At 38.7% G+C, this 20,939-nt stretch overlaps 2 protein-coding genes across 3 annotated transcripts in view; both read left to right on the forward strand.

The window, feature by feature from the left end:
- UBE2V2 (ubiquitin conjugating enzyme E2 V2) overlaps positions 1–11,227 on the forward strand; it is a 30,434-nt gene extending 19,207 nt beyond the window's left edge. For both annotated transcript variants that reach the window (XM_015855548.2, XM_015855551.2), the window contains 3 exons: positions 809–954; positions 4,070–4,195; positions 10,358–11,227. In XM_015855548.2, coding sequence (XP_015711034.1) covers positions 809–954; positions 4,070–4,195; positions 10,358–10,504 — 419 coding nt within the window. In that variant the 3' untranslated portion in view covers positions 10,505–11,227. The remainder of the gene's footprint in view (positions 1–808; positions 955–4,069; positions 4,196–10,357) is intronic.
- Positions 11,228–12,784: 1,557 nt separating this feature from the next.
- The window catches only part of LOC107310155 (chloride transport protein 6-like), a 77,688-nt gene continuing 69,533 nt past the window's right edge, over positions 12,785–20,939 (forward strand). Inside the window, exons 1-2 of the mRNA XM_015855558.2 lie at positions 12,785–17,310; positions 18,179–18,308. Of these exons, the coding sequence (XP_015711044.2) occupies positions 17,066–17,310; positions 18,179–18,308 (375 nt within the window). The 5' untranslated portion in view covers positions 12,785–17,065. The remainder of the gene's footprint in view (positions 17,311–18,178; positions 18,309–20,939) is intronic.

Raw genomic sequence — 20,939 nt, forward strand, 5'->3', positions numbered from 1 at the left:
CTCTTAGTTGGGAATAATAATCACTGGGTTAAATGGGACTCGATTTCTAGTTTTTCAGTATCTGTTGAAGTATTTGTTTCATTGATTATTATTTTTGAAATCAAATAATTTGAAAATGTTTCAGTCTTTCTTTTACAGTTAACATATTTTCATCATCATAGTATCATAGTATCACAGTCTTGTGCGGGTTGGAAGGGACCTTAGAGATCATCGAGTCCAACCCCCAGGGATTCAAGCCTCCTGTGTAGCAGAGCGGCACTTCTACCACTTGCGCCACAGGGGGATTCCAACCCAGGGCCTCCGGTGTTGCAAGGCGGCATTCCTACCACTGCACCACCGGGGCACACATAAATGACATTTTAATGTCATTTGTGTTGTGTTGCATTTTTTAATTATTGTTGGGGAAGAAATTGCAATATTGATTTAATCTGAATTGTACTTGAGTAGAACCTGACAGGCAATTAATTGATTTTAAAATGCTTTGGCTCTAAGCAGTACGCGCTGGAGAAATAGGAGAGTCTGAATGAAACCAAAGCAAAGTGAGCAGGAATCTCTTGTTTTCTCTTATGTAGTTTGTGCTGCTAACACTTAAGAGGTACTGGCTTCAGGAGAAGTGGTTACTTGCTTCAGAATAACTTGAGCGCTAAATAAGTTCAGACGGGGAATGTTCTTTAATGCTTTGAAAATACATTCAGTGATTGCCAGTGCATATCATATATAAGCAGTGAAATTGTTTATCTCTTTCTTGATGCAACCAGTATTAATTACATTCTTCCTTTTTTTTTTTTTTTTTTTTTTTTTTCTGTAGTTAAAGTACCTCGTAATTTTCGCTTGTTGGAAGAACTTGAAGAAGGGCAGAAGGGAGTAGGTGATGGTACAGTAAGCTGGGGCCTTGAAGATGATGAAGATATGACACTCACCAGGTGGACAGGCATGATTATTGGGCCACCGAGGGTAAGCGTGACAATAAAATGCTTCAGGCACTACAAAATGCCAACAGAAAAAGATTACTTTCTACACTATAAGGGAATTAGTTAAAAGGTGATGTAGAATTCAATGAATGTTGTAGTTCTGAAATACTGTAAAGTCACGTTAAAAGTCATCGCTTTCTGGCATGTTAGTATTTTCAATCTAGCTTCCAGTCTAGTACATGTTTCTGCAACTGTCTAGTTGTGTTTTTACTGTGTTAGAAGTATACTTAGTCTGTATTTCTGTCATTACTGCCCATAAATGTACAGTGACAGTGCAGTAAGCAGGGTAAATTTCTTTCCATGGTTTAACATATGTGCCCAGTAGTTTCTGTTCTGTAGCAAAGATGTATCATAGACTTTCAGCATTGCAATTTATGCAATCTTCTTGAATCATGTGTTCTTGAAGAACAAACAGTTGTTAGTTTCCACTAATAGGATAAAACATATAATAATAAGAAAAATAATCAAATCCTTCTGACATTTTAAGTACAATAAAACATCACCTGTGCTGAAAGCCTTCAAGAGATGTAATCATCCCTGATGTCTGAGAATCAGCCTTACCTGGTGTGAATGGATACATCTTCACCTAACGTGTAACTTTTGTACAAGCTTTCTTATGAGTTAATGTGATACAAAGGATCACTGTTTAAGACTTTAAGTGAGTTTACTTCCAGTGGGTCTAAGTTAACACATCTTTCACTGCTAACATGAGTTTAATGTCTTGTGCCTCCTCTGGTGCTGGAGGGCTTATTGACTTATCCAAGACAAGAACTGAGATCAGAATTTGACCTCAGTGAAGATAATGAGTTCCAGAGATACATTCAATGTAATTCAAGCTCCTTTTGGATGCCAATTAGCTGTAACATGCAGCAGTCTGTTTAGAATATCTGCATAATTGTATGGAGCTCCTGAGACTTGGATGCATTTGAGACAGGACCAATTTAAAGTACAACCATAACACGGGTATGCCTGGATACTAGGTTCTGTGGAGTCACAATATTCAAATCTATTTAAAAGAAAATTTCTAATAGTTTCCAGAACTGTCCATCTGGTCTCTGGTTTCCCCTCAAGCAGATCCTTAAAGCACCTTTGAAGGAAGTGATGATTATGTAGGAGGCTAAAGGCTTTTGTTACAAAACAATACGAAAAAACAAACTACTGGGATACAGTTTAAGTTCCAGTCAAATTATATTGTCTTTTATTTTTTTCCTGACTTTCTATGTAAAAGAGTGCAAGCAAGTAATATTCTGGACTACGTTAGAGACTTGCAGTCTTAGAATAGAATCATAGAATCACAAAGGTTGGAAAAGACCAACAAGATTACCCAGTCCAACCATAATTCTTGCTTATAGTAGAAAGAATTTCAGTATGTGGAGACCACGGATAGTAAAAGCCACCAGCTGTCAAACCAGGATGGTACCTCAGTGAAAAGAACTGCACATCCAGTTGTGAGGTTTATAGAAGATGGATGTTTTTGGTTGAGTTAAGTAGACAGTGTGCAGCTTGGCAGAGCACAGGGGAAGTTGCTAATGCTTCCCCCAGTTCTTCATATACCAATCTCTGGAGCTGTGCAAGGAATTACTTATCGGTGTTTTCTTACTTGATTTGCAAGGTGAATCAGCAAGGAAGGGGAAGGAGAAATTTGTCTTGAATTGAAAGGAAACAATTTTCTGACCATGAAAAATTGCTTTTGAAACTTTTTGGAAAGCTGGTCATGGACTTTTGACTTACGGTTAAGTGTCAATTGGAAAAACACAGCAAAATTGGGAAGCTGCCTGGATAGGAGTAAGGGAATGTGAATGAGTGTCATTTTCAGGAATTTTCACTGTTGTGAGCAATGGATGTACATTTCATCCTGTTTCCACTATAACTGACCGCATTCTTCTCTGAAATGTGGTAGCATGGTAGCACGTATATTTTCTGTAGCAGGACAAGATTAGTGTTGTTGGGCCTCCTGCTTGTAGTGGGTAATAATAGTAGAAAATCCTCTCTTTATAGAAAGGTATCCTGTTTCCCTTTGTTTCTTTCTGGCCCAGTTGTTGGTCCATCTGTAGCTTCTTGAAATAACAGAACACAGTTAGGATCCTTCAGTGGCACGATTTCAGTGCTGCCATTTAGTTGGACACAGGGTGAACTGTTGATAATTTGACGTTGAAGCTGATTCTTCTACTTGGAGTGAGTGACAGCTGGCTGATGCGGAACAACTTGCAGGTGGTACTTTTTGAAAGTTTGGAAGCATCTTTTTGCTGCAGGTTCACTTTAGCTGTAGACTTCGTGTAGGAACTGGGTTTGTATTCCTTTTGGAGCACAGATGCATGTGCATCAGTGACCAGTAGAGATGCTGATGCATTTTATTATGCATAGCCTACTTGCCAAGAAAAAAGAGTTGGAATTGTATTTGTTTCTGACTGGATTTTCTCAATATATGCTTAGAAACAGACAGGAATAAACTGTTAATGAACTCTTCCACAGTCATTTAGGAGAGGTGTCTTCTGCAAACGAGCTGTCACCTAATTACACTGCCTGAAGTTAATAAATTCTTTGGCAAACCAAGCTTTAAATGGCCATTTCTTGATTTTATTCATCTCTGAAGTATTTCCTTGCTTAAAAATTCTCAGCAATGACAGTCTTGGATATTTTCTGGAGTGCTACTTACTTCTAGAATGTGGGTGTTTTATGCATACTATTTTCATCTTCTTTTTTATTTGTTCTTTTTTATTTGTTGTAAAGGTTGTTCTCACCTTTATATTTCCTTATTTCCTTTTTGTTTTCTCTAAAGGTTATTTTCTTTCCCCAGCTCCCTGCTGTGCCAAATGTGCTTTGGCAATGCAAATGGAGTAATTGTGAATTAAAAGAAATTATTCTTTTAAAAGCTTTTGTATGGTACTGTCAATTAATAGTAGAATTTATACAAATTGATCAGCTCATTGATGTAACCAAAGAAGTGGGATATTAGTAATCCAACATTATCAACCAGTACATAATAATAACGAATTTAACTATTTCTTATGTCTTTATTCCTCTTGCCTTTACTTTTTGTGATGTTGTCAATATTCAGCTTTCAGTAAGGTGCATTAGTCTGTCTTTTTGCTTTCTAGACAAACTATGAAAACAGAATATACAGTCTGAAAGTAGAGTGTGGACCTAAATATCCAGAAGCACCTCCTACAGTTAGATTTGTAACTAAAATTAATATGAATGGAATAAATAATTCCAATGGAATGGTAAGTTGAAATGGTAAGACCAACCATATTATCAATCTGTACTACAAACTCTTTTCTATCCCAGATGAGGATTATACATGCTGGAAGGAGTTTTCCTATTTCAGTTTTACAGTATGAAGTACTCGTTTAAATGAAATTCTGGTTGCCTATTGCACATGTTTAAATCTTTAGGTGTTTACAGTGTTTTAGTGGCTCTCAGTGGCTTATCAGTGAGACAAGCATTATTTGTAATCCTGAAACTGTTGTTTCTCTGAAATAAAATTGAAGATTTTAATTTTGCACAGAAAAAATAATGTTTAAGCCATGTATTTTCCGTGGATTGCTCTTATAAAAATGGCATTGGATTCTATCCTAACAGGAACACTGTTCTAAAGACCATTTTTTATTTAATTAGTAAAGTTTGTTTTAGTATCCAAACTTGATCTGATATTTCCATTAATTACAGATGGAAGTTTTTCTGCCTGAATCATATTCTGGATGTAACTCCCTTGTAATGAACTGATACGTTTAAATGCCTATTTTCCTTATAGTGGATTTATTAAAATCTGAGATTATTTTTAAGCTTCAGTCTTAAAGTCTTTTAATATAGATTGTAACCACTTACGTACTGAAAATCCATTTGCAATAAATTACATTCTTAGCAGTGTGTTTGAGCTGTTGTAGGCCTTACAAGTGTGCTGATCACCCCAAGCCAGTGAACTAACACCTCAGCAATAGTTTTAAGGGGGTTTGAAATTTCTTCCTGCATACTCAACAACCCAACTCTGTCTGAAGATCCTATTACAGTTGCTATCTACAAACCGGCTGTTGCTCTTTATTCCAGCTGTAGCTTATAATCTCAGTATCTGTGTTTATTAAGAGGTTGTGACCAGCCAAAGCTGCCAATCTGGAATGCAGTAGAGCTTTTGGTATGTTTATAATATTATTTTCGTTCCTTCTCCTTGTAACATGTATTATTTTGAATCAGTGAAGAAGTATGTTGTTGTTAATTCATTTGTGCATGCCTGAGAATATGGCTGCTGGTTTCCAGAAGCAAAATGTCAGGCCTGCAGAGCCCGAAAGCTTGTGTTTACTGAGTCCATCTGCTTGGAGCTTGTGTTTGGAGAAGTCTGGACTCCCTCAGCCTGTTGAGAAATGGGCTGAATACTGGGACCAGAAGTTTGAGTGATGGTTTTAAAAGCACTGATAAAATTCAGTCATTGCTACAGGAAAATTCGATTCTAATGCATTTAAAAGCTTGCAGCAAAACTTCATTCAATCTTAACCCAATGGTTCTAGGAGATAGTACACTTTATGAAGGATTTGCTGTGCAGATGCATACCTATATGTGTTTCATGGATTTCAGTAGGACTGGGTTGTACTTTTTACATTAAAAGTTTGCAGCACTAATGAGTTTAAAATTCGTTATGTGATTTTTATGTACCTTTGTCCCGATTTCTTGTCTTTTAACTTGCTTTGCCATTGTTCTCACTAAGAATTGTGCCGGGTATGTCAGATAAACTGAGTGTGCGTTTTACAGAGGAGAGGACAGAACTGGAATTCTGACGAAGAACTGACTTTGCTTGGCTTTGCTCCAACCTACTTTTTCATTTTTGGTTAAGCCAAAAATTTTCTTGTCTATTTGAAGCTGCTCTCCCACTGATTCTTTCATATAATAGATCATAAGTGGTACGCTGCATGCTTTGATTGATTGGAAGTGACAGTTTTGACTTCAGACAAGCTCTGTTATCCATGTTTCTGCATCCTCCTTGTTCACTCATGACCATCCTTTGATCACATTGCTTGTAGATGTCATAAAAAATATTAATGACTTGTAGAATAGAAACCCAAGATAAACAGCAACAAAAATGTTGCCATGGCGATATTATGGTAATACTCAAAACGTTTTTGGCAGTGTTAAAGTATACAAAGTAACTGTGCCAGTTACTGCTTGTGGTAGAGTCCCTAGCAGGAGCTTAAAGAGTGATAATTTCTTTTAAGTGTGACTGGTGGAGGGGAGTGATGGGTATGTACTGGAGTTAACTGTAACCTAAGAAAGCTAGTCCTAAATCGCTTCTGTGTTTTGCCTTGAAGTGTAGGTATGTGTATTGAGTTTATTCTTACTTACAATTGGAATATTTTTACTTACAGAGACAGTGTAGAAAAGGCGAGGGCTGATTTAGGAGTATTTTGTATCAGAAGGCCTAACTTAGCTTCATTGAATCACCCTTTGAAATTGTGTTTCTTATTTGCAAGTTATAGTTTGTGGTTTTCTGCTTTTCAGTTTGCCTGTTGAGCTACTGAATTTGCATACAGGACTGGGGTACTAAGTTCCGAAAAGCTAGCCCAAGTACTTATGTAGGGCTGGACAAAATGCTTTTCTGTGCTAATGGTGTCACTGTTGTGAAACTGTATTTAGGTTATTGTTCTTAATGCTGCAGAGTCTTTTCTCTTGGAAAATTTTGTATCCTGTATTGATGAAATGCAGGTTGTGTTCTGGCATGCTATTTATTTTCCCATGGTCTTTTGGAGATGTCTAATTTGTGAGTCTGTGAGAGTGTTTTTTAGCAGTCTGTCTTGCAGGGTTTGCATCACAAAAACTTACAGCTGGAAATCCTTGTTACTCATAAATTCACTTGGGCCTCTGTCAACTATAATTCTGTCAAATGCTGTCCGGTTATTGCTTTGTGTGTGTTTATTGTAAACTAAGCAGTTTGCTGCTGCTTTAAGTTTTCCTAAAGTTACTGAGAAAATTATGAATCCCCAATACTTTATAGCATTTTGGAGAATTATTTGGTTTGATTCCAGTAATTTAGTGAAGTGATATATATAATTTCTCCTTTTCTTTGTTAGATGTACAGTTGTGTACCCCCACAGCTTTTATGCCATCTAGAAATTTCTTCCTCTTATATAGAACAGATGCATACTTCAGAATTACTAAGATGCTCTTGTGTGATTTGAATGTTACATAGTTTGCGTCAGCCTTCCAAGTATCTTAGTGTTTTTCTTCATAAAGTGAATTTATTGCCTACTGTCTAAATGGGAAATACATCCTGCAGTGCTATTTCCGAGCCAAAATCTTCACTGCTGCAAGATGTCATCAAAAAAGTTGGTGACTTGCAAAAAGAGGCTGAGATAAACAGCAGCAAAATGTTAATGTTGCAGCAGTCCTTACTCAGAAAGCATTCATAGCAGTTTACAGTCTGTTAGCTTACTATTACGAATTCCCAGCCAAAAAGAAAAGCTGAAGGAAGCTTACTTTGAAGTGATCATATTCCAATGTAGCCAGTCTATGTAGAACCTCATTGATGACTGATCACTAAGTGCTGTAAATGAGGCCAAGTTCAAACTTGATGTAGACTAAAAAAGTAAAGTTGAGGAGAATCATGGAAAAGAAAGATAGTTTGGAGCAGAATTGCAAGGCTGAAGGCAGATGTTCACTGGGGGAGTCCCAGAGCAACTGCCTTTCCATCTGCTTTTTGCTAACTCAGTCTTTATGTGTAAAAATACTAAGTTTTCTCTCTTTAACCTTCTGAAAACTAAACTTATTTTTCTGTTCTTTCTCATACTGGCCTACTGGTGGTTTTCTAAAGTTAATTACCGCATGAGCATGTCCCCCCAAAGTGCACATTTCTCCTGGCACAGAAGCTGGAAAGTTTGTGTTTTAGCTCATTTACCTTTACTTCTTTTCCTCTGGTTTTCTTGGGGAGATGACTGGTTTTCAGGGAGATCAGTGATGTGTGATTTCTCCTCAGCTACTGAGGGTGTTGTATTTCAGGCCAACATGGAAATTGTTTAAATTACTGGTCTGTCAAAGGGCATAGACCAGAGCAATTGGGGAGTACTCATATTTTGTTCTGTTTTGCTAAAGAGGATGGTAGGTAAGCTGCAGAGAAGTATTAGCAAGTGGTGATGAGTGTGTGCGTGCATGTGTAGGGAAAAATAACTTATTAATCATCTGCGACAAAATGCAAAGTGAACATATGATCTGAGCACTCATTTCATCTGCTACCAGGATGTGTAACCACTATGATGATTTCTTTTTTCTTCAGTTTCCAGAGGATCTTTATCAGTAGTAACGGTGGTCTAGTGCATTTCTCACTGTGTTCTCTATATGGAGAACATTTTTCAGTAGTGAGATCTACTGTTCTAACTTCCGAAATTAATGTTATTCCTAGTTCATTGGGTCCAGGTGGTTGGGCACAAGGTCTGGTGAGTCTTGCTTTAATCTTATTTAGAAGGACTGCAGAGGAGGAGATCTGTAGGATCTTTGTGCTTCCCAACTAAGAATATGGCTAGTGGAGGCATTATTTGATTGAGCTGCTGCTTTGCAATATGGTGATCTCTTGAGTTTTTCCCGTTTTCTTTCATCTAACAGTCTGCTTTTTTAAGGAAATAAAACCCATTTTCCAGTTAAAAGATTATTCTATTGAGGTATTGCTTCTTTTATCTACCACACTAAAGCAAATACTTCTGTCAAAAGAAGAGGAAGTAATCCAGGAATTACCACCATGGTCTGACTAGTAAACTAGTGGGTCGCAGCCTTGCCCATGTCAGGGAGGTTAAAACTAGATGATCCATTCCAACCCAAGCCTTTCTAGGATTCTACCACTAATGTTTCTTTGAAAACCTTTCTGTGTAAGCCTATAGACTCACTGGTTATTTCAAACTGCCACGATCTTGATGCATAAGATAACTTTCCTTTTGATCTCCTTTCTTACTTATTACAAACATTTATAAATTATGTATTAATCTTACTGCCTTTTATACTGTGGTTTGATGATGTGAGGTCTTTTGCAGCTGTGTTGGCTATATAAGGAGCTCTGACTCTACGCAGAACCTTCTTTGTGCAAAGAGAAGTGCTCGGCTGTGAACTGGATCAAGGATCCTGTCCACTATAACTTCTCATCACAAAGAAGACCCGCAAACATTTCACAGCTCATCTGAGATGGTGATACACAGTAGCACTGCTGCAGGAAAAAAAGTGCCTGGAGAGAGGGAGAATTTTCTTGATATTGCTACCTACGCTGCATGTTGTTAAGCTTTGGCATCAGTTTCCTCTTACAAAAAGATTTAGTCTCATCTTTTTGGTGTTCTGAAAATAGCCTCAACTTGAACAGCCTAGAAAGAAAATGCCTCTGCTGGAATTCTGAGGCCAGTGGAGGTTTTTGTTTTTTGTTCTAATGGAAAGGAGAAAAGAAGCTTCATGATGCCTACATTTACAAATCAGTGAGTTTTCAGCACTTTTATAGCCTCATGGCCTGCCTGCAATACACTGTGGCAATGGAACTCAGTACTGTGTGATCAACCCATTCTTGCCCTTGGGATTCCTTTGCTGTCCACAGCAGTGGGCTCCCTAAGATCTTCTTAGGATGCTCTGCTCTGTGTAGGCCTAAGTGGCCAGGAATTACCTGCTGCCAAAACAGTTTACAAGCTGATTTTCAGTTGTTGACTTGCACTTACCTATAAAAATCGTTCTGTTGTGCTGTGATTGTGTAATCCCGTGGGTTTAATAAATGAATAGGGAAAGTCCACTTGTAAGTGATGTACAGTAATCTTTGCAGCTCCATTAAATGATTTACTGTAAGAACAATGCAAGGAACTAATAAATAGCTAAACATCATGATTCAAGTATTTCAAGCCATTTCTTAGCATATGTACTGATACTGGGTATATCAAAAGCACCACATAGTATCAGTACGGAATGATCACAAACTCATACTTGAAGCAAGGGAAATTTTCCTTTAGAGAGGTGTGCTTGCATATCAGTGTTTTTAAGGAGCTAAGGAAAACTCAAGTGTATATATTGGATTAATGAAGGTGATTTTTTTGAGTCATTTGAGACAAATTGGTAAGAAGGTGTGGCACCAATTTAGCATTGAACCATTTGCTGACTTTCTCTCCCACTCACCCCATCCTTTTTGTTCTCACTAATGTTAATTTCAGCACAGATGGAGGGATCCACCTGCATGGGTCTTATTGCAAAATCTGTAGCTGTGTGCAAGTGTATGTTTATTTTCCTAAAAACTATATTATGAACGTGGGGACTTTATACCACACAGAAATTGTCAGAGAATGTTTTGACTCCTTCTTAGAACCATTAGGTCAATGACAGTAATTCATACATAGATTTTTTTAAATTACTATTTCATGATAACTTACAACTCTCTCTTCTCTTTCCAGGTGGATGCACGGAGCATACCAGTGTTAGCAAAATGGCAAAATTCTTATAGCATTAAAGTTGTACTTCAAGAGCTAAGACGTCTAATGATGTCCAAAGAAAATATGAAGCTTCCACAACCTCCAGAAGGACAAACTTACAACAATTAATTTTAGCTGATTCTCAAACTTCTGTCTTAAAACAACAACCTTCTACTCATGTTAATGTCTTGATTAAATCTCACAATGCAAACACCCACACATTAAAAGAATTTCAGCTGGTATACATGACCTGGACATTTGTAAGAATATATATAATATATGTATGCCCAATATGTTTTCAGGCACTATGGGAGAAAAAGGCAGCACAATTATTTTTTTCTCTTACCAAGGCACTGTCATTTAAGCATAAGCCTGAAATAGCCTAAAATTGGAATTCAGGTTTTACAAGATGAAAGCATGACAGGAAGTGTCAGGTTGCTGTGGAATAATATATGTTTCTGAAAATAATCTCTTGAGAAGGCAAAGTATAAATGGCATGCTTTATCCATCTTGCTTAGTAAAAGAGCTGCAGTTAAAATTTGTTTTAAAGTAGCAGGTACAGTGAATACCGTTGCTCATCTTGTTTAATTTTGCAAGGGTGTGGGTACCGACTACTAGTAGTGTCACAAAGTATGTTCAGGATTGTTTTCATACCTGTATTTATAAAATGGGGGGATTAATTTCTGTTAAGCAGCTCCTGTGTGTTACATGTATCGGACATGGCAAATATTTGTTTACAGTCTTTGTTCTAATAAACCATGCATTTAAGTTTTAGTGAAACAAAGGAAATGTATGGATATGTGATTGAGATTAAAGTTAGTCTTAAAATGTAAATAAAATGTGGAAAGTGTCTGAGGCTGTGCCATTTCTATAACAGTGATGTATTATATGTACAGTAACTTGCAAAAGTAGTGGAAAGCCAAACGTGATATTGCTGCTGGTTTTACATGCACCTTTTGTATGCTCAGTTTACTTTAGAGGTCAAGGTATTTCTGTTGCTGCAGAGTAACTTCTTTCATCTCCACTACCACTTCTTTATACAGACTTGTATTGTGCATGTAAAGAAAGAAAAACAACCAAACAGCCTCCCCTCCTTGAACCAAAAGCAAATATCTCATCTAACAGACTCCCCTAAGGCTTCCGCTCCAGAATCTTTTGAGAAATGAGCACGTTTCTCAAGTGACTTACTTGACCTCTGAGTAGTTTTCAGACCATATTTCTGAAGTCTCTCAGGTCTCTGTCATGCTTTGGCAGTTGTTACCTCAATTCATGCATTCTTGCATCGTTCCTTCTTTTATGTTTCTTCTCTTTTTTTCTTGTCTGTTCCACCTTTGCCACTTCTCAAACACACAGAGAAGGAATCTTCTGGAAGCTTTAATAAAAAAACAACCCCACACATATGCTACAGATCGTCATATCTTCATCTGCGTTTCATGTGTCGTGTGCCTCACTGTCCTACTTAGAACACCCGTTGCCTCTTAAAAATGTTCGTCTGAGTTTTCGATATGTTTTTCCTGGTGAGATGGTTTGGGTTCTGTTACTGATTTCTCCTACGAAAGCAAGCTAACAGTGTCCTGTTGGAAATGAGACCCGTCTTGGAAGATGTGTTTGTTTATTTTGGTGAGAACATCTGACAACAGGAATAAGTTGACTTTGCATTCTAGGTTTTATTCTTAATCAAAAGCCATCAACAGCCAGGTAGCTTTTGTTTGATATGCCTTTGCTGATCTCTCATGTAAAGAACCTCTAAAGGCAATAAACTAGATGTTCTTTGCTTTCAATGGAAAAATTTATTTTTTTAATGCTTTTTTTTTTTTTTTTTTTTTTTTTTTTTTTTGACAAATTTGACACTTGTAGAATTAGTGGGACCACAGCTGGCAGCTACCTCTTGTCTGTATATGTACGATGTATCATTTATGATGGTTTAGTGGTTTGGTTGAAGCGCACTGCAGTGTTTTTCTACTTGAATTTAATTTGAATGATTCTGATGCCATTAAATCTTTTGTTACGTTGACGCTAGTATCTGTAACCAGATAAAGTAATGGATTCGTGCAGTTCTGAGATGTGAATTTTTGGGAAAATTGCAGCATAAATTTGAGAGAATGAGAAGCACTCAAACTATTACATGGCTTAAGAGACTGTCTTATTGACGGTGTGAAAAAGGTCTGGTTGGTCACTTGGTTGTATGTGATACAAGGTCATCCTGCATCATCATGTTTTCACCCTTGTCTGTACTTGATCTGTTTGTATCTGTACTAATCCGCATATCCAGCTGTAAGCAGACGCATTTTGCATAGAAAAAAACAGTGGTGGAGAGAGCTGACCTGAACTCTGACACCAGGGCGTGAGATGACTGAAACATACTCCTGCAGTGGTCTTAAGTGTCTTGGATATCCTTTCTGCTCATGCTGGTACAAGGCGGTATGCAACTCCTAAGGAATGTTACAGTGTTTTTGGCGACTGTAAGAAGCTCAAAGCCTTCCCTAAGCTGTTCTGTTACGTGAGGAAGATTTTAGTACACAGCTGCTTACTCTCCTCTGGAAGGGTTGCCTTATTTTGCAGACATCACTGTCTGATCAGCATTTGCCCAGCAATTTGTTTTATTGTGCTGCGTTTCTTTTTGGTAACTTAATTTCCATGCCAGCATTTGAAATTTCTTCTCCTTAATTTGTGTGGTGTTTGTTGGGCAGGATCTGTATGTGCTGCTGTTAGCAAATGTTTGACTTTTTTTCCCCTCAAAACTGTGTTTGCATGTCTTGCAAAGTAGAGCATCATTGTCAACCAGTTGTGTGTGGAACAAAGCTCAGAATCCAAATATAGCAACTGTTCTTCAAAGTGCATGTGAAAATTTGCTAGCAGTCTTGAACTGGTGTTTAAAACGTTGTGCTCCGAAATACTGCTGAAGTTCTTGTGTGCTGCTTTTTCAAGGGACGGATGAATTCGTTGTGAAACAGAGGAGGAAAACAGAAGGTGGTTTCATGCTTTTTGAACCTTAAGATGTAATGAACAGTCCACATTAGTAATAATGTGCCTTACCCATTTATAGTGAAGTACATGAAGGCGGCAAGGTGTGCTTCTTGATGTAATGGATCTTCCCAAAAGCATCTGGAGAATACTTGTTAGTTGGCAAGGCAAAGCTACTGTGGAATAAATGCATCATTCATGCTCCTCCAAAATCTCATTGTACAGTGGATACCTAAAAGAAAACGTCAGCACGTCCTTTCATTTGATCAGCCATAATAATAAACAGGCATTTAGAGAGGCAAGTGTTTGTTTCACATCATTACTTTTAAATATATGGTGAGTTTGTGGGAATGTATTTCTTATGTAGTATCTTTTGGGGCCATAATTCAGGGCTTACCACTTATTACAGTCCTCTTCCCCTATTTTTTGGTGCAAGAGGAAGGTGGAGCAGCTTGCCTGGTAGTGGTCCTGTGGCACAGGCAGGATGTCTGACCACTGTTTGCTTTTATTATGGCCTCTGCTTTTTGGAAATGCAGCCATTGTGACCCCTGGAGTGGCTGTTCTCAGCTGCTAGGAAAGGAGGATTTCAGCTTATTCTGTATGTGTTACTGTAACAAATCTTTTTTTCTTCAGAAGACCTGTCCTGGTGCTGGAGTTATTCCCTCAAACTGTATTATGTTTTATCAGTTGCCTTAAAAATAACTTTAAAAGTACAGAAGAACGGATTTTGTTGTCGGTCATCAGCTTCCATAGGACCGAATGCTCCATTCAGTGTTTCAAACAGCAGTTTTCTACGTTACTTTGCTGTTAATGGGTTTTAGGTTTTGGAATGCAAATTTGCCACCATAGAGAACTGTAAACCAAGAGTATGGAAGTTGTGATACTGAGATTCTAGGTTAATCAGAGCGATTGGTCCGAAGGTGAAATGTATATGTGTGGTTAATTAAGTCAGTACTATTAAAGACAAAAGTCTGTGTTAAATCCTTGTTGCATTCACCAAAATATCAGACAAATTTCTGGTAACCCTAACCCCTGACTATTCTGGCCTTCTGTTTCTTCACATTTGTTGTTTGCTGGATGGAAGCCTCAAGAATTCCAGATCATCTGGGTGCTGTGGGGCACTTGGAGCCATGGGACCCTCCGCTGCTGATAGATGTTGAGAATAACGCCTTGCCGCAGCCATCGCCATTTCAGGATTCGTGGAAATGACTGCACTCATTTTGAGTCTTATCAGACTTCTGTCTCATGTAAATCTTTTTTTCTTTGTGAAGATTCACAGATGAAATTTATGATCTTTTATGGCAGAATTGACCTGTAATGATGGATTTGTTACAGTCTTACCTGACAGTATTCCAAACAGCTGTGTCCTTACAGTCAGCGTCAAATGTACGAGTCATTGCATTCATGGCAAAGGTCTGCTAAGTGAGGGCGATATTTTCACTCCTTAAGTGCTGTAACTTGAAGTATTGAAATAATGTGAAGTGAAAATATATAGTTGTCATGTTTCTGGTTAGCGATGGTTTTAATATTGCCATCCATTGACTACAATAAGTATTTGCTCCCTTGAGTTGTCATTCAAATTACCTATTAAACACTTGAGTGTTTAAAGCCTTTGTCACCTGGGTTAGTAGTGTAATGGTTATGATTTTTAGAGTGGGGTGCTCGGAACAGTGTCGTGCTTTGGAAGCTCCTCATTTGTTTTCAATCTGCTAAAATAATGATAATAAAATCGAAACTGCTCGTGTTCCTCGAAATAGCAACTATTTCTTCCTAGCGCTTCAAAACCACATTTTTATCTGTTAGGAATTTTTGCACTATTCAGCATAACAATGTTAATTATTAATCTCTAATGTTTTACTGTATTTATGATTTGATGATTCTGTAATATCTGTATAATGATCGGTATTAAATCGGATGCCAACAAACACATGCACCCCTTTGCTTGACAGATGCACATATCACATCCCCTGCTCTGATAAGCCTGCAGCCGAAGACATGGAAACAGTGGAGAGTGAAGGAATTCATACAATTGAAATGTACACAACTCTGTATGCCATTCAGAACTGCTTGGTTCTCTGTCTGCAGAAAACTGAAGGCTGATCAATCGTTCACTCGGTTTTCATACGCTTGCAGTGGAAATTACATTACCCAGATATACAGATAACAGGTTATTTCTTCCTAGTCTGGAGTGTTTTAGTGTGGTTTTTACTGTGAGTTGTAGTGTAGCTGCTTTTGTGTGTAATAGTTGGGATCTGTTTGATATCTGGGCTATTTAAAGACAAGTGGTAGAATTATGAGGGGTTCTAAATTCATGCTATATTGCTAATGCTGTTTGGAGAGCAGCAGCAATGAGTGGAAAACCTGGGGACTGGCCACAGCATGGATTCTCTGCTCTCATGCTGGGGAATTTTATTTTCCAGCACTGAGAAATGTACTTCACTGTTGCCTGTGACCAGGCTAAAATCTAAGCCATGAAAGCTCTTGGTTAAGCAGGGATATCCTTGGGTGATATTTGGAGATGAGCACTGGTGGTAGTACAATCTTCATGCACGTTTGACGGGGCTGATACTATACCCTCCAAGGTATTTTACAGGGGAAAGATGAAGGCTCACATTCAGCATTGATGTGTTAACTGTGCTCCCCTGCGCACACAGTGACAGCCGAAACACGTAGGTTTGGGGTCCAATTCTGGTGGGGTCTTTAAGCAATGTGTATCTCTAGCACAGAAACTTCTGGTACAGAATGCTTTTACAGCCCCACTGATCATCTGTAGTTGCTGCCTTCCTCTAAATGTTCTGAAAATAACTATTTTTCTGTATTCAGGAGGAGTATGTCTTCAGGTTTCTTTGTGGAAACAGTATGAATGCATGTATAATACTGTATAATACACACATACCAGCTTGATTTAACACAACTAGAAAGTGACATCATTTAAGCCACCGTATCTCAGAAGTAAAGGACTTGATTAAGAGCTCTCATCCTTTCCAAGTCATTAACTGACAACCAGGAACTATTTATGCTTCATCACTATTTCAGATGAAGCTTTTCCAAACTGACCCACGTGCCAGCAGCTGGTGAGCAGCAGCAGCCTTCTGCTCTCCTTGCTTTGTAACCAAAAAACAAACCCTGGAGCTGGCAAACATGCAGCACATAACAGGTTTCTATTTACAGTAAATACGTGACCTGCAACAAACCTTCTGTTTTCGACGGCCAACCTGCAAACTTCCTGATGTACAAAACTGAAATTGGAGCAAGTCAAGTAGGAAAGATTTTGTTTTCATCCTATTTTTTACTGTGAATGATACAGCAATGTAGTTTTTTAATTTATTTTTTATTCTGTGATTATAGTATCGGGTCAAGATCTCCAGACAGCTCAAAGCACAGCATGTGATCATATCTTTAAAACAATCAAGGCCCCTATCACTTAAACTTCACTGTCTTCTGAATGTTCTGTGAGGAACAGGTGGAATAGTCTTGTTACAGTGAGCCACTTTAAGGTTTCTCTGCTTTGAGGGACTTCACCAGTGAGCTCCAGCTCAGACAAGTTCTCTTTGCATTGGAGGTGTTGGGGCTGTGTATAGGCACAGCAAACCAACCTCAAACGCAAACAAGTCCAGCACTACGTCACAGCTGCTCCATTCTTGTGGGGCTTTTCTTTCAGTCTCAAGGTGACTGGTCATTGGCTCACATTGTTCTTGGTATCTCAAAGGTGTTGGAGGCCACATCATGGCATCACTTTTTTCCTATAGGAGACACATGGATGATGGCGAAGAGGAAATGTTGATGGCAGGAGATCACAGCCCTGATCTGATTCATCCTCAGGATTTTAGGAGGCAATGTGGCATCAGCAGAAGTAGTTTAGCCTGTGATGACTGCGGAGAGAGACAAGAGCCAGTATCCCATGAAAGTTTGGATTATTTGCCTTCACACAGTGGAGTTTATAAGAAGTGGCTACAAGAGAAAACATATGGGTAAGCTTGTTTTATATATCATTACAGCCTCTAGGCTGTAGGAAATTTGGCCAATCCACGGAGATGCCTCCTAGCAGAAGGAAAACGTTATGAGCTGTTTCTGTACATAGGAAAATATTTTGATAGAAAGGAGGGGGTCATGCGGCAAGCAACCTTTGTTTAAAATTGGTTTTTGAGTGTTTGTCCCTTTTCTCTTGACGATTTATTGAATATATGGGAAAAAGAAAAATTACAGGTCAGTGTATACAATTTTAAGAGACTTTGCAGAGGTTTGTGGAATGTTCCCTCACTGAGACTTGAAATGCACTCTTAGTGTAATATGCAAGAAACGTGGTATTTGAATCTGAATTGTGTGACTTCAGTCCTCAATGACTGAACTAACTAAAGTTATTGTCAGCACATAATTATCGCTAGAGATATTTGATACAAAAAATGCAAATTAGAAATAAAGATTTATGTGCATTTGCATAATAAAAGCTGTATCATCGCATTACTTGTGGAAGAAGACAACAGGAATTTATTTTAAGCCAACTCTGACTGCACTACTGGATGCTTAATTATTGATACTCGTAAATTAGATTTGGTGGATGGCATCAGACAATCAGCATTTGAAAGGCAGGTTGCATTGTAACTTACACATAAAAACAAACAAAAATCAGTGATGCTTGTTACTCAATGTCTTTTACCTGAGGTTAGAATTCTGTGAGCACGGGCTTTTGTGAAACACAGTGGTAGAAACAGCCTCTTGCTCATGCAGTCATGATTAATGATCAGAAGATCCTGAAAGTGGAACTTGTGTATTTATGAGAAGAAGTGCAGCAAATGGTCCTTTGCGGAAGGCTGAGAAATAACTGTGTTCTGTTTCTAGAAAAGAGTGGGATCGGTGGCTGCTGATGGGGCTAATTGGAACAGCAGTTGGGATGCTGGGGTTTTTGACTCATCAGATAGTTGATTCTCTCATCAAATTGAAATGGGACCTGATGGAAAGTTACCTGAAGGTAAGCAAAAGAAAGTTAGATTGACCTCCTCTGAACTAATTCATTGGAAAACCCACAGGAAGATTTAAGTGACTAATGGTTCTGCCTTTCTAGATGGGTATGGATGTCAGATATCCTGTAGGTCTTTGTGTGGACATGTTCCTTTTCTTCAGCTTACTTTCCATTGCAGTTTAATATCTGCTGGTATTCTTAGAAGACTGATCAAGGTAGTCTTTATGATCTTGTGGTCTTCATGCACATACAAAAAAATGAAAGGATCATGTGCCATATCATGTATTGCTGATGCCAAAGAGAAAAGAAATGGGTTTCCCTTAAGACTCTTTGTAAGTATGCCATTTGGCTATCAGCTTCCTCAGTCGGGTGCATTAAGAATATCACCAGTGAGTTGAAGGAGGAAGTCCTTCTCCTTTACTCTGTGCTGATGAGGCCTGATCTGGGGTATTGTGTTCTGGCTCTCTAGTTCAAGGGAGACCTGGTCTTACTGGAATGAATCCATGAAGATCTATGAAGATTATGAGAACTGAAGTCTCCATCATGCAAGAAGAGTCTGAACAATCTAGCATTGTTCAGTCCGCAGAAGAGAAGGCCCAGGGATACCTTACTATGTATCGACACCTGATAGGAAGGAGTCATGAAGACTGAGGGACAGAGATGTGTTAGTGGACAAAAAAGCCAGTCTGATAGATCACTCCTTAAGACCAGTGTGGTATTAAGAAGCAGGCATGATGCCAGATGCATGGGGATCAGCTCAGCCTATCATGCATACCTAGCACAAAAGATCTTCAGCTTATATACATTACTTGTGTTATGTATGTAAGAGTTTACCTGGACAATAAATACATATTCAACACCTCCCCTGAAATGATTAACAAAGGATTCCACCTCCTTGCCACAAGATCTGTCTTTTTGTGGTGGTGATCCTTTGGTCATCTTGGTGTGTCCTTTAGCTGAACTCTGATCTTTTTACCTTATTAGGGATGGAAAGTTCCTTTGTGGGATGCTTTGCTGACTACAGCACCAAGGACTAGTTGTAACTGGTTCTTATCTTCGGAGTGGCCTTGTGGAGTGGTCTTGCTATGTAGGCAGGAACCTTCTGCAAACAATCCATTTCCTGTTATCTAAAATTATCACAATGCTCTGCAACAGACAGGTGCTCCTGAGTGGTGCTCAGTGACTAGAATCAATGGCCATAAAATGAAATACAGGGAATCTGAATATAAGCAAAAGCTTTTAAAATTATTCTGTGATCAAGCCCTGGGAAAAGGTTACTGAGAGGAACTGTGGATTCTCCATCCTCGAGAATCCTTGTCAAAATCTGACTGCACGTAGTGCTGACTAACCTGCTTTAGCTGAACCTGCTTTGAGTCTCTGTCTGGACTAGGTGATCTCCAGAGGTGCCTTCCAACCTGTTCTGTGGACAATCAGGATAATGCTGCCAATTGCTAAGGGACAGGTCTCAATTTCTTGGCAGAAATGCAAGTGAAAACGTTTTCTGTAGATGAGATGGAGGCTGAATATATCTAAAGGAATATCCAGTAAATGGGCAGGCTCAAGTTTTCTGTGAGGAAAGCATATGTAATGCTCTTGAAACCCTACTTCCCTGTATATTTCATATACAAACTAATTATATGTTTATAAAATATATTAAACAATGGATGAATATACATATATATATGCATATGTGTACTTATATACATACTTGTGTGTGTGTATGCATGCACTGATGTGTAGCTAGATTTATAGAAAGAAGCCACAGTTTGACTCCAGGGCACAACCACAGCACACAGTGCTGGCCCTGCTGTATTATAGCACTTGTCCTATTGTATTAAACTAATACAGAGGACAGCAGGGAAGCTCTCCCAGTCTTTGGGAGCAGTACAAATGTCTAACCTTCCCACCCACCTCCTTCAGCTGCAGATGAGCAAGGCTCACCATTGTGCTTTCCTGTTTGGCTGTGCTGCATTATGTGCTCCCAAAAGCCTCAGTATGGGATATTAATGGAAAGGCTGCAGTGACCTAATGTTACACCATGACCTCTGAAATACAAGGTTGTGTTTGACCTGCACACACAATGAATCTCAGCCCTGCACTGTGGAAAGAGACAAAGCATGTGGGAGCTGTGGAGCAGTGGAAACAGTATGGCCGTGGTCAGCCCAAGCACAAACAAACAAACCAAAAACCCAGGGAGACTGAAAGGCAATTTTAAATATGAGAAGGCATGGTATCCATTTTGTTAAAATGGAACAGGAAGAAATGGAACATTGCTTCCTAAGAAGTATTCTGTTTATTCATACGAGCTGCTAATTCATAAAGGTAATGACCTTGAAGCCTCTGTTCAGGAGCACATCTTCTGGGGGCTCCATTTAGTGATTTCTTGTGCGTATTCTTAAGGTCCCTTTCCTCTTGCTCCCAAAAGGGCCTTGATGAGTAACAGTGCATCCCTTACAGTGTTTGTAGAGATGGGCAAAATGGCCCAGAAAAAAATCATGACTTGGAACACTGACCTTTAGCATACAGTCATGTCAGTCCTTATAAAGAAACAGCACTACTTTTACTTTGTTGTTTGTTTTTCCTTGCACAATCTATCTGCAGGTGATTACAAAGCAGGGAGTATAGTCAGTATAGAGATGC

Source organism: Coturnix japonica, chromosome 2 (assembly GCF_001577835.2).
Source record: "Coturnix japonica isolate 7356 chromosome 2, Coturnix japonica 2.1, whole genome shotgun sequence".
NCBI classification, from domain to species: domain Eukaryota; kingdom Metazoa; phylum Chordata; class Aves; order Galliformes; family Phasianidae; genus Coturnix; species Coturnix japonica.